Source organism: Corapipo altera, unplaced genomic scaffold (genome assembly GCF_003945725.1).
Source record: "Corapipo altera isolate COAL_440 unplaced genomic scaffold, ASM394572v1 23, whole genome shotgun sequence".
Classification (NCBI taxonomy): Eukaryota; Metazoa; Chordata; class Aves; order Passeriformes; family Pipridae; genus Corapipo; species Corapipo altera.
Window position 1 is genome coordinate 220,655 of NW_020884878.1, and position 13,087 is coordinate 233,741.

Below are 13,087 nucleotides of genomic sequence, written 5' to 3' on the forward strand. Positions count from 1 at the left end.
GGGTGGAAATCCCAGGCTGCTAATTTAATGAAATTCTAATTGAGTTTTTTAAATGCTCATAGATGTCATCAAAACAATGAAAATTTCAGCTCGGGAATGTCCATTGTCAAATGTCAAATGCTCATTCTCAAAGGATTTTGATCCAAGATGCTGAAATTTAATTTCCAGTTTGAAAACTCTGCTTCCTGTCACAGAACTTTATTATGTTTTAAAATATTATACTACTTTCATATTTTAGCAGTGTATAATAGTGAAAATGAGGAATAGATGTTATGTACTACTGCAGTAATCAGACAATAAGAGAAGGTATAAACATGGGATTTTGGTGCCACTCCAACAGAAATTATGAGCCTTTAAAAGAGACTGGCCCTTTTTCCCTCCAGTCCCCCTTGTAAATGAGGTGACAGCATTTCCCTCCTCAGCACTTCCTAAAAGCAGCACTTTCACATGAAAACAGCACTTATATTTAACAATGTAACCTTACTCTCTGCAAGAGCAAAGAGGTGTCAAGTCAGCCATTAAAATTTTTAGAAAATGAACCCAGACACTTGCACTGCTCTGATCCCACACACCTCATTTCCCTTGGGGAGCCTAGACAGCCAGGGTGACCAAGAGACCCCCAAATCATCAGGATGTAGCTCAAAATGTTGCCTAGATGAAGACACTCCCACAGGTACACACCAGTACACAACTTCCCTTTGAGGAGAGATCTCTGGGGAGACTGGGATTAGCAATCTTGGATTTCTTTCCACACAGCAAGGGCAGCTCATCCTGAGCAGTGTGTTGCTGATGGGTAACGCTGTTTACATTCCCTTTCAGTTCAGCAACACAAAGTGGTGCCTGAGCAGAGCAGAAACACCTGAGGCGTGGAGTCTCATTAATCTCCTTCCATTGATGTCCCTCATTAATGTCCCACTTACACCCACCACAAACCCACAGTAATCTCCAGCGTGCAGGGCTACAACTGCAACCACTTTCTGAATAGCAAAAAAACCAGTGCCCTCTCCCAGCATCAGCATTACCTGTGCCAGAGGATGGTGGTGTGACAGACCCCGGGCTCTCATCTTCTGGCTCTGACACCGTCACCGTCGGTACCACCTCACGGCTCGGCTTCAGACCAGTCTCTGGATGAGTGGGGCTGGACTCTTTGCTGGCAGCTTCCCTGGCGCTTTCTGTCTCGGTGAGTGTGATCTTGATGGGGGCTGTAACCACAGAGGCACCGTACTGATCTCCAGACTTTCTGTCTTCAAGAGGGTCTTGCTCTTTGGCTGCCTTTGTGCCCTCTGGTGCCGTCCGCTGAGGTTCAGCAGTGTGGGTGGACCCAGCGGGCACTCCCCGGTACTTCTCGATAAGGCCTGGGCTCTCATCTTCTGAGTCAGAGTCATGCTTGTCTTGGTATTTTATTTCTTCTGACCTACTCATGTCCATGTATTTGTAACCTTCTACTTTCATGGGATCTGCTAGGGTTTTATCGACTTCAGTAGACTCTGCAGGAGTCATCTCTATTCCCGAATCTGAGCTAAACAAGCCACGGGACTCAAACCCAGTCACATCTTGAACAGGATGCCCCAGAGTGTTAAACCCCTCTGTGCTGCCTGAGCAGGGAATGGGAGTGTTTTCCTGCTGATAAATGCCCATGTAATAGGTGGAGTCCCGCGGGGTGGTGTAGTGGACATCGGAGATCAGAGAGGTGTAGAAGGAGTTGTCGCCCCCGTTGGCAGTGGAGCCATAGTCAAAGAGGTGAGATGAGGCTGTGACACCTAAAGCAAAGACACAGAAACGAGGCACAGTAAGAGACAAGTGCCTGCTTGCATCAAGTTTTCTGCAAAGCCGCACTTACCCCCTGCTGATTTTATATTTGGTTTGTGCGCCAGACTTGGCTTCGCTTGCAAGCTCTTTGGGACTGTCTCTTTTTATACCTTTGGGCAACATAGTAGTACAATCTGTCAGACAAGGCTTCCAGCTGCTGGTCTATCTTAAAATAGCCATAAATGATCCTGATAGTTACTAACATTCCCGGCCAATGTTTTCCCAGCCTGTGAATAAAAACTTCCAGTGATAGCAATCTCACAGCCTCCCCCACAATCCAGCTCAGGGGCTCAGCATCCAATATTCTATTCTATTCTATTCTATTCTCACAGAATATTCTGAGCTGGAAGGGGCCCACAATGATCATTGAGCCCAATTATTAAGTGAACGGCCCATACAAGAGTCAATCCCGCTACTCGGTGTTATTAGAACCAAGGATTAGCTCTTACCAACTGAGCTAATCCTTGAAAGAAATGTAATATCTAATACAAAAACTATTTTTTAAAATATATTTTAAATACAAAGCATTGGGGGAGTTTCATCCTAAGGAAACTTTTCATTAAGAAAAAAATTCTGCTGGACAGAAATCAAGAGGGAAAGTTGGTAGGCAGATTTAGATTTCATTTTCTCTTTTAGGAGTAGCCGACCTAAATTTGTAAAACACCAAGGCAGAGACTAAACAACCTAATTTAGTGATTTCCACATGTTCAGAAAGCTGCACCCTGTGTGCATCATCTGCAAATCATGCTGGCATGAAGGTGGTTAAACCTCAACCCACACCCATGCATCATTTTCATACACTGCCTCTAATTCCCTCTGTCACGCTTTCGGTTCCTGGGGATGACACTAATTAAATTAGAAGCAATGGCCACTCTCACTTTGCAGCATTCATACAAAGCACAGCTCAACAGGAACAGCAAGATTCCCCATGAGGGAGTCGGGAAGACAGATTTTTATAGGGGCTGAGGGAATGGGATGAGAAGGAACAAAGCCAGTGTCCACAGGAGTTGGTGCCTGCGGAAAGGCGTAGCCTGTTAACCCCTCGTGTGGTGATGCAGCCTGCACCACAGGGGCTGGCTGGCTTTATCTCACCTCTCCTCATCCCCTGCAAGGGATGGGGTGCTCCTGATGTGTTCCACATGTGCCATGTCCTGGGCTGCCATGCACAGTGCAAATTTCACAGTGGCAAACTGTCCCCTCAGTGCAAACTTCACAGTATATATTAAAAGGGACATTGCTGCAGTTGCAAAGCCAGAAGCTGAGAAATGTCAGCACGAAAGCTTCTGAGCTACTTGCATTTGGGTACTTGCCTTCTCTTTGCACACACAGGATGATACTGTCTCTAGACACCACCACACTGCCTTTTCCCACAGTTCTGCATGCATTAGGCACATGCAGCTCATTTAGTGAGCCCTGAAGCAGTTTATTCTCCCATAACACTGTTTAGGCTGTAGCTGCAGGCTTTGTTTTACTGCACAGCCTGACTGGATTTGACGTGCACATCCCAAGCCCTGCACAAAGGCAGAGTGACCATTTCCCTCATCATTTTTGCATTGTTGTGATGATGTGCAACATCCTTGGGCCTCCTTTGAGGTGGGAACAGCATGTTCCCCCTTTTACATGGGGAAACCCGGTAGCATAAGGGAAAAGCAACCCAGAAGTGCCACACCTTGCTTTTCAGCCTACCTTTGCTCCCTGATCCTGTATCCCCACCGTCACTGGCTCTGGGTGCTGCTTCTCCCCCACCAGCCCTCACTGCTCATCTGCTCCTGCACACAGGATGCTGACAGCAGCTCCATCCCCACATCCCGAGAGCCCAGGGATTCGTGGCAGCTTCCTTTGCCACGGGAGATCACAGAATGAGGGGAGCTGCAGCTAGCAAGTGAAAAATCATCATCACCGTTCCCAGTCATTCCCAGCCTTCAGCTGTGTGTTCTCACTACTGTGTAGCACTGCAGAGAACTTTTCATAGAAACATTTAGCACCACTGCAAGATCTTGCCTCAGAGTGGAGAGGGTCACTGCAGAGATTTTTCCTATACACGTGAATTTGGGACTTATTCTCCCCTCTCTATCTATATAACTTTACCTGCTCTAAATTTCACCTTCTGTTATCCTGCCAGCTCACTCAGGGCTGCAGGATCCTTCTGTAACTTGCTGCAGGCAGCTCTCATCCTCACTGCTTCAGATGACTCAGTCCCAACAGCAAAGCTACTTGAGAATGAAGCCTAAGAGGAAAACCACAGTGAAACCAAAGCAGAATAAGGGATAAACTGGGCTGCCCAACACCCAGGTCTTATGTGAGGTCATCCTGTGCCTCTCAAGGACAGCTGATACCTAAGACACATTTCTAAATTATCAGCAAGCAAAAAGGGAGAGGTTCTTTTCCTCACAAATGCTTTTCTTGCTGAACTTGCCCTTTTGAAAATTATCCATAAACAGGCTTGGATTTTCACAAATGTGTTGGTTAGCTGGAATTATCTGATGCATTGTTTACGCCAACATATTTCAGGCTGTGAATTGCTGACTACAGACTATTCGTGCCTGTTGCTGCCAGTATCTGCTGTTTGTAATTTACTATTTGTGCTGGGTGAGTGGCTGTCTAAACCACGGGGTTTCAGGGTTGCTCTTTCATTAGATGCTTCCTCAGTGCCTGCTGGACTTGATCCAAAGCCCACTGAATTCACTAGAAAAGTCCCACAGACCCTGAGTGGCTATGGACCAGCTCAAGATGGCTGTGGAATACTTCCCTGCTCATGAGAAACACACTGCCACAACACCATCAGTGAGCAAAAACCCAGTTTTACAACCATCCCACTCTTGCTAGCAAAGAGGGAGCACAAACAGAGTCAAAGGAGATTGAAGCTGCTGTCAAACCAATATTCATAGATGCTCTTTGCAGTTTATATTTGCACTTTGTCCACAGTATATGTGAGCCAGATGCATGAGCATTTGCAGCTCTTAGCGATGCCGATCAATAGAGCAGTGAAAAGGTTTCTGATGCATTTGTGTCAGGTGCTTCATAGCAGGAATTATAGCTAGTCAGAAGAGCTCGCAGAAGAGCCTCGGTGATAAACAGAGGCTGGGAAAATATCATCCCATTCTTTGGGCTATTCATCAGCAGGAAAAAAAATAACCCTGAAATAGACAACAAAAACATTACACTTTTAAATAGTACAAACCCTGTGTTGTAGCAAATGTTAACACAAGAGCTGATTTAAAATGGAATCACTGTCAATCGTGAACCTTTTTTTTTTTCCTGCAGTGGTTTTGCAAATACTGATGAAACCAGAAAATGCATTTCCTACCGGGATTCAGGAGGAGACAAACTTATAGGGGTGTGAGCACGTTTGAGCAGAGAGAAGGCTCACATTAGCAGGACATATGGGAATTCCTGGTCTCAAGGCAACAGCAGAGTCTAAAGCACTGCAGACAGCTGAAATTGCCTAATTAATAGGATTTAATGCAACTCTCTATTTCCACTGGGAATGATTTAAAGCCATCGGTAAAACTGCCTCATTTGGGAAGCGTGAATCTATCAGCTATTAGGCTGCCTATTAAAGACGTGGAAACCTGTAATAGCTGAGCAGGTTTTTGCTGAAGAATAGTGTATTCAGAGGCTGGTGATTAAGCAATGCCCTCTCTGACTTTTAGTTTATTTGGTTCAATATCCGTGGGAAGGAGAAGCCCTGAATAGCACTGGTAACGCATGACAGTATCAGGTCTGAATCTACCCTTGTTACAAGGGGTTGGGCTTTTTTAATCTGGATTTCGCTCAGAACTGCCCAAAAAACTTGCCTGCCAACTCAGGTAAAGGAAAGCTATTCAGCTCCTGAGAGCAGCAGTCCTGCTTTCTCGTAACACGAGCCCTCGGGAAATAATTTCACTTCCTGCAACCAGTTAAGAAGTAATGGCTCTGATTCAATCACTCGAGCACAGCTGAGATGCTCAGCAAGTTACATGTGTTTTCATCAACTGTAAAGAAAAAAAATATTGGAAAATGACTGTTTTGTTTGCTCCAGCAATCCTCTGCTACAGCATTGGGTTTAGAGCTATTCAGCAATTGACACAGGAAATAATTTAGAAATCATTGGTTTCAAGCAGAGTAACTCTTAATTTAAGAAATCCATCTGAAAACCAGTTTGGATTAAGGCAAGGTGAACTGCTGCAGCACACTGGAAGAAGAAACAAAAAGTTAGCTGAGGATCACAGACAGGAAAAAGAGCTAATTTAATTTTTTTTTTTTCCAACTGTGTTAGTCTTATTAAAATTGATCACTTCAGAATATTGTGTTCAACTTTCAATAAAATAACCTGTTTTCATGTTAACCTGTCGAACTTCAGTGGCACAGACAGACTGACACAGAAGGACATTTGAGCAACCTGGTCTAGTGGAAGTTGTCCCTGGCAATGGCAGGAGGGTTGGAAGGAGATGATATTTAAGGTCCCTTCCAACCCAAACCATTCAATGATTCTATGACATGAAATATTTCTGTGATCCTATGACATGAAATTTCAGTTCCCCAGAACAGCTGGCAGCCCTGCAATGCGAGGTTCAATATTTATTGCGTGTCAGTGATTTGGTCAAAATCATTAATTTTTCAGAAGAGGAGAGAGGAAAATAGTCTTTAATTAGACGATGCCATTTTTACAGCCTGGAGCTGTGCTGAGAAGAGAAAAGCTCTTTGGTTGCAACTGGAGGAATCAAGGTTTCAGCGACCTTTTCAGACAAAAGCAGAATAGCGGGAGCAAGCTGCTTCCAGCAAATTCCTGTAAGTCTTTTAAACAGTTGGCTCTGGCTTTTGCTTTGGATATTGAGCCTCAGGAGCCATCACCAGCCACCCCAGGGCAGCAGGGCTGCCAGCTCCCAGAAGCAGGGTCTCCCCAGGTCTCTCCTCTGTCCATACACATCACAGTCTCCTGGCAGCAAGGTCTGCCTTGACCTATTTGGACAGTCCCTGACCTGTGTTAATTCATGATAGAGATAGTAAAAAGCAAAGTCCCATAAAAAAGGGGAGCACTCTTGTTTACCTGACCCTAAATGATGCTAGAGGGTCTCTCATCCCACGTGTCACCTCCAGTACCTCAGTCCTTTAGATGTCATCCAGAGATCTTAGATAACAAAGAAGCCAAAGCTGAGTGATGAGAATTTTCCAGCACAGCAACTTTGCTCTGATCCAAGACTCCTGGGGGCACCTCAGAGCTCAGGGACATGCAATAACTTACTTTCAGCACTGAGACTAAAACCTGACTCTTAAAAATATGTCCTATATTTTATTAAAGGTTCAAGGAGATGGTGGGGCATTTTGGCAAGCTTTTTATTTTCTAATTGCCTAGACAGGTTGATTTCACAGCAAGGCTGTGGAAGCCATCAGGGCATCCCATTGCACCTGACAGTGATGCAGGAGAGTCCCACTGCCCAGACCTTGCCACCACCTAAATATCTGTATCTGGAGACCAAACCACAGCTGAGAGCCCTCTCTGATGACCAGCAGAGATATGTTTCTCAACCCCACACCAGCAGTTTTACATTCCAACCTCTCCTTCATTTTTGTCATTCACCCATGACCATCATGTAAATGCATCTTCCTGCTTTCTTCCAAATACACAACAAAAGTAGCTATTAGACAGTCCTACCTTTTTTGTACCAAATTTATAATTTTGTCATCAGCCACTAGTTAAAATCCTATGCTCTTTGTGAAAAGCTTCTCTCTTTTTATTCCTAACTTAGTCTTAGGAAAGGCTTTTTTCTGTTCTTTTGACCCTGTTACATGATGTCTCATTGTTTCTTTTTACTATCCCACTTCAGCCACCTTCCTCTTCAAAACTTATATTATATTGCCTTACTGTGTTCTTATCTCTGTCCATATACATCTTTATACAGATGTTCAGTGTTTTATCACTTTTACACATCTCTTCACAGTATGTAGGGGGACCAGCAGTCCCAAGCCTGTCTCCAAATTCAAAGCACACTCTGTTTTCTTGGAACCAGACCAAGCTGTTTTTTCCTCTCTGCTTGATTTCAAGTCCAACTCAAACCTCATGAATGCTCCACAGATTTCCCAGTGTCTTTTACTAGTGCCTTCCTGGCAGCAGCAAGGGCATCTTGCACAAGAGGCAGAGGCATCTCTCAGCCCCAGCCCAAATCACAAACAATACTTTGAAATGGACTGGTTACCCCCACTGATAACCACTCGGGAGCCATGCTCTCAATTCTGCAAAGACCCTTCTCTGTGATTTTCCTAACCCAAAACACTTCAATATCCATGTGAAACTCAATAGTACTTCAGCACTTGTACATTAACTAGAGCTTGAAACCGAAACAGTTTCACTGTTTGGCATCACCGTGCTGTGTTTAACACCTAGATCAGCTCCCAGTGTCCCTTGGATTAGCCTTTCTCAATGTCCAGAGCCAGCTGTCAGCCCTGAGCTACCCCACCTCCAGATGCTCAAGGTTTAGACGTAGAGAGCAGCAAGCTGCCTGCAGGAGAACTGCACCAGGCAGTTCCAGGCATCCCTGGAAGCAGTGCCAGCTATTCCCAGCTGCCAGGAGATGGTGCTCTTTTGTTTTAGCTCAGGATTTCCAAACCCACTTTACAGGATAGCAACTTCTTTTCCTCCAGAATCCTCATAATCCTGACTGCAGAAGAGGTATAAGTCCACAAATCTCACACTGGCAAACGTGAATGGCCATACCCCGAGAGTCGTCTTGGGATTCATTTGCACAATAGATGCTGTGAGAAAAACGGATGTATCAGAAGGATACACGCTCCTGTTCTGTTATTACTTCCCCCTGGTTCTCTGCATGGGTCCTGGATGTGTTGGGGAAACTCAGAGCAGCAGGAAGGCTGCGTCCCGCTGTCTCTGAGCAGCTGACAGTCTGAGCTTAGCTCCTGGGGACAGGAGTGAGTCTGTGCATCAGCTGTGCAAGTTATTCACTCTTCCCTTCGAGATCCTGCAGCAATCAGAGGAAACAGTGCCATGCAGAAAGGTAGGTTCTGTCTCCTGCACAGGTAGGAGGGCAAAAGGACAGGGTGGAAAAAAACAGGCTTAATTGTATTGAAAACCTGAACTACCTGAACTTCATTGGACTGGCTTCTTTTTTCCCCCCCCCCCCCCCCCCCCCCCCCCCCCGAGATGGAAGCAAGTCCTAAACTCAAACAAGTTAATTATAAGCTTTGATGCATATAAAAACCCTCCCCCAGGTCATTTTGCAGAGGATATGAGTTACTACAGCCTCCTGCCCCAGCTGGAGTTCTATCACTTTTCCACAGCTTTAGCTGTCTATTGTAAACAGGCATTGCAGCTTCCAGTTCCAGGGGTAACCAATTTCAGTCCTCCATGGGCTAAATGTATGGGGGAATGGGGATCAACTGAGATCCCAGCCCCAAAAAGCTTGCCTGCTGGGGATGAGTATCCTTTATCAAGGCCCCAATTCCTTGTAAGCGCAGAGGCTGGAGCAGGGGACGAATTCTTTTCAGAATCCAGTTCCTGGAGGTCCTAACACTTTTGGGAGTTTCAGTTTGCCTGGTTGAGACAGGTTTGCCTGGTTGACACCCCATCGGCAGGTGGCAGGTCACCATCATGTTACATCAAAGCTCGGTTCTTCCCTGTGGCTTCCCAAGGTTTGTCCTGTTGCACCAGCCAGCTTCTGGTTTCTTCCAGCAACTGGGCAGGCATGGATCAGGTCCTGGCTCTGCTGAGGAGTGTTACAGCCCTGTCTGTGGGAGAGATGTGCAGGATACACTGCTGAGCTTTTAATAAGATTAAGACAGATCCACTCTGGGGAGCACAGGACACGTTGTGCTGCCGGCACTGCCATCCTGGCATCTTCTCTTTTGTCAGGGATTCTGCACCACATCACCTGTTATCTCCTTGTCAGTGCCTCTCCAAAAAGATACCAGGGTCCACCTTTTTGCTGCTGCTGTGGTGTCGTGGTGCACCTCAGACCAGGCCAAGTCAAACAGAGGAGCAGGGCTTGGTTTGGTGATGCTGAATATCCTCAGCTCCCATGGACATCCAGCAGAGCTCACGGCATCTGGCAGGGGATGCTCAGCAGGTGCCCCAAAGCCAACCAGCCAGTGTGCAAAGCGAACCCATAGTAAATGATTCAACAGTTCCCACCCCCACATGCCCTCCAGGCTTTCTGCTTCAATAAATGGTCTCCAAGAGCTCCAATTTGCTCTGGCAGTAAAACCCTGGTATAAGGTCCGTGACAACCCTCCACAGTACCCTGGACAGCATGAAAAATCCGGAACATTTTAAAAGGAGCCTTGAGGGGAGCACAAGAGCGGTTTGAAAGATGCACAAAGTTGCAAGTGCTCCTGCTAGATGTGTGACATTATCAAAAGAAAGGAGACAAATATCATTTAGTGAGCTTTAACAAAAATCTGGTTCAGGAAAAAAAAGGTTTCTACTCTGGTGATAGTAAAATGACTAGTCAGTAGGGTTCAGTGACACTAAGATACTACCTAAAACATCAGCAAATGCAATTTCCGAAGGATAATTAAAGCTCACTTATAAGATTAATTCATTCTTATTTCACTGTAGGGACATTGTCCCTGGAATGATAAAACTCCAAGTCCCAAAAAACTCCTCCAAGCACTAAGTGAATTAGCATCTAAATCATGCTTTTCAATGACTTGAAACTGGGGCCAGCTCCCCTTAAGAGCACTAGACACCAATCTCACAAAATCTACATGTGTTTGACTAAGTCTCATTCATCTTTAAGTTCTAAAACACCTAAATCCCCTTTCCAGAATTATGCAGGAACTTCAACTGCTCACTGTTTTTAACCCCAGACCGCTCCAAAGCAGTCTGAACTCAGACCAGGTTGTCCTCCAGTCTCACCTGCAGAAACAGCCTCTCTCCTGGCCAAGGTCCATCCCAGAGCCCTTTCACAGGCACCTTTGGCCCATCCAGCCCTACCTTTGCTAGGTCCCAGTCACTTATAAATTCAGCTTCTCACAATTGCTGTAGGTCAGTCTCCAGCCATGTGGCTGCAGATTCCAAATCGGCCTGGAAAAGGGAGAAATGCCAGCGCCAGCTGCTTTTGATGCTGTGATAAACCCAGGACAGAAATCATTGCCCTACAGCTTCAGGCTCTTTCACAGGGAGGTAACATCCAGTGTTGGAGAAAGACTTTTGCTGAAATACAAGTATTTTAGTAAGAATCTGATACAATCTGAAGGGACAGCTGAGTTTTTTCTATGCTACTTATACCTGACCACAGCATCTCATGGAAATCCAGCTATTAAAAACTGAGGGAAAAGGCAGAAAGGGTTGTCTTGCACTTGATCTTGGTTCCCCATCCCCCAGAGTTGAAGTCACTCCAGCAACATGAATCTTCCAGAGAGACAGAGCAACAATTGCAATGAAGTTCAGCTGAAATCACTGAGGGCTCTCGAGAGGAAAATTAATTTTGTGACAATGCATAACACCTACAGTAATGTGTCAGGCACAGTAATTCAGGGAGAAAACCAGCTGTCAGGCACTGCAGGCTGGGGTAAATCAGGAGTGACTCCACCAAAGGAACAAGAGTTACACCTGCATAAAACTGTCGCCAGGGAAGGAAGTACGAGGCCCCCGGAGCCAACAAATACAGTCTGAGGGCAAGGCATTGCTGGCCATAAATCAGGATCAAATCTAATGCCCAAGGGACAGCAGGGATATCTAGGTCAGAGAGCACACGTTGGAGCGAGGCTGACGCAGGCAGACAGAGCTCAAAAAATCACCGTCTAACCAGCTCTCTTTTCACACAAGGTTTCCCCACCACAACATGACCTGCTCCAGAAAGACCAGAGGAACAGGTATGCTGGCTCCTGGTGTCTGCTAGCAGGAACAGAAACATCAGGAGAGAAGACCCAGTAGGATCCAGAATACATAACATCAGAAAAGGTATGATGGAAAAAAAAGAAAAATGAGGAGGTTCTGCTGAGGCAGGTGAGGAAGCAAACTCTGATCCAAGCACTAATGTGGTTTCCTTGCACGTTAAGTGATTTCTCTCTATTTCTAGAAGGTCGTGGCACCAAGGATGCATAAGAAAGTTAATCAAAGAGTTTTGAAAAGTATGTTAAACTTAAACCTCTCAAAGTAGTGCAGAATGTGGGGCAGAGCCACTGCAGTCATAAATCAGCATCAACCTGCTGTCTCCATCTTCTGCTTAAGGAGGATTGGGCCATATGTGCTATAACTAATGCTATAAATGTTCTTGCCTTCAAGGTGTCTCCTTTCTTTACCTGCCACTATCTCTCTTCTCCTATAAAATATGAGTTTACTCCAAGCCAGACAGAAAAAATCCTCCCCAGACATCTAATTTCCCTGAAGGACATTTTTTGAGATTTATCCCACCCCTCACTCTAGCTTAGTGAAGAACCAATGCAACTACAAACCCTTCCATTTCCAGACTGTGAATACATGACACCAAAACTATTCACCCACCCAGGAAAGCAGCCAAAAATTTTTAAGTCTGTGCTCCAGGTGAAGGCATAATTAAGTTATTAAAGATGTTTTGACATAGGTTAGTTTGACTGTCACCCTCTCTGAAAGCACAGCAGATGCTCCTGCTCCTTTCTTACTTGGCAGCACTCCATTTCTTTTCATTTGCAAAGCTTGAAGGTTTCCAAGGGTGCTGTGGGACCTGAGCTTGGGCCTGGTCAACAGGCTGGCTTGTCCTTGGGCACCTTTCACAGACACCTTGGATGTCACCCACAGGCTCTTCACTCCTGGATAACCTGAGGATACTGCAGATTCACCCACTGCTTCCTGGGATAAGGAAACCTAACATATGGGTATCTTTGGCTCTGGCCCTCTCCTGCAGCCAGCAGGGCAGGGATAGGGGCATTGCTTTGCTCTAGGGCAGGGCAGCTGCTGATCACTTCTCTGGAAGAGTGGAGGAAAGCAACAGCAAAGTCCCGCCACTGCTGTTTGCAGGCTGGCCCAGCTCCCTGCAGTCAGAGTTGGTGGCTAAATCACAGTGTTCTGCAGGTTTAAAGACAGCAGAGGCTGCACTCCTGAAAGCTTCTGAGGTTGTGGGAGAGCAACCTTGAGCCAAACCACCTATTTGCTGGAATTACTGTGTGCAATTAAAGCAGGAGGGGGGCAGCAGCTTGACAGCAGCGCCAGGACCAACCTCTCCGTCAGGAGCCTCTCTCCGCATTCAGCAGCACAGTCTGGTGTTGGAAAAGCTGGGAATAATTACACAGATCGTGACGCCTCGTGCAGCTTTCCCTGAGCCTCTGCTGCACGAGAAGGGTCAGGTGCCAGCAACTGTGGAAGCTG

General features: G+C 45.9%; 1 protein-coding gene across 1 annotated transcript in view; it reads right to left on the reverse strand.

Annotated features, from left to right (window-relative positions):
- RTN1 (reticulon 1) overlaps window positions 1-13,087 on the reverse strand; it is a 118,324-nt gene that overhangs the window by 51,251 nt on the left and 53,986 nt on the right. The window contains exon 2 of the mRNA XM_027637702.1: window positions 1,023-1,760. Coding sequence (XP_027493503.1) covers window positions 1,023-1,760 — 738 coding nt within the window. The remainder of the gene's footprint in view (window positions 1-1,022; window positions 1,761-13,087) is intronic.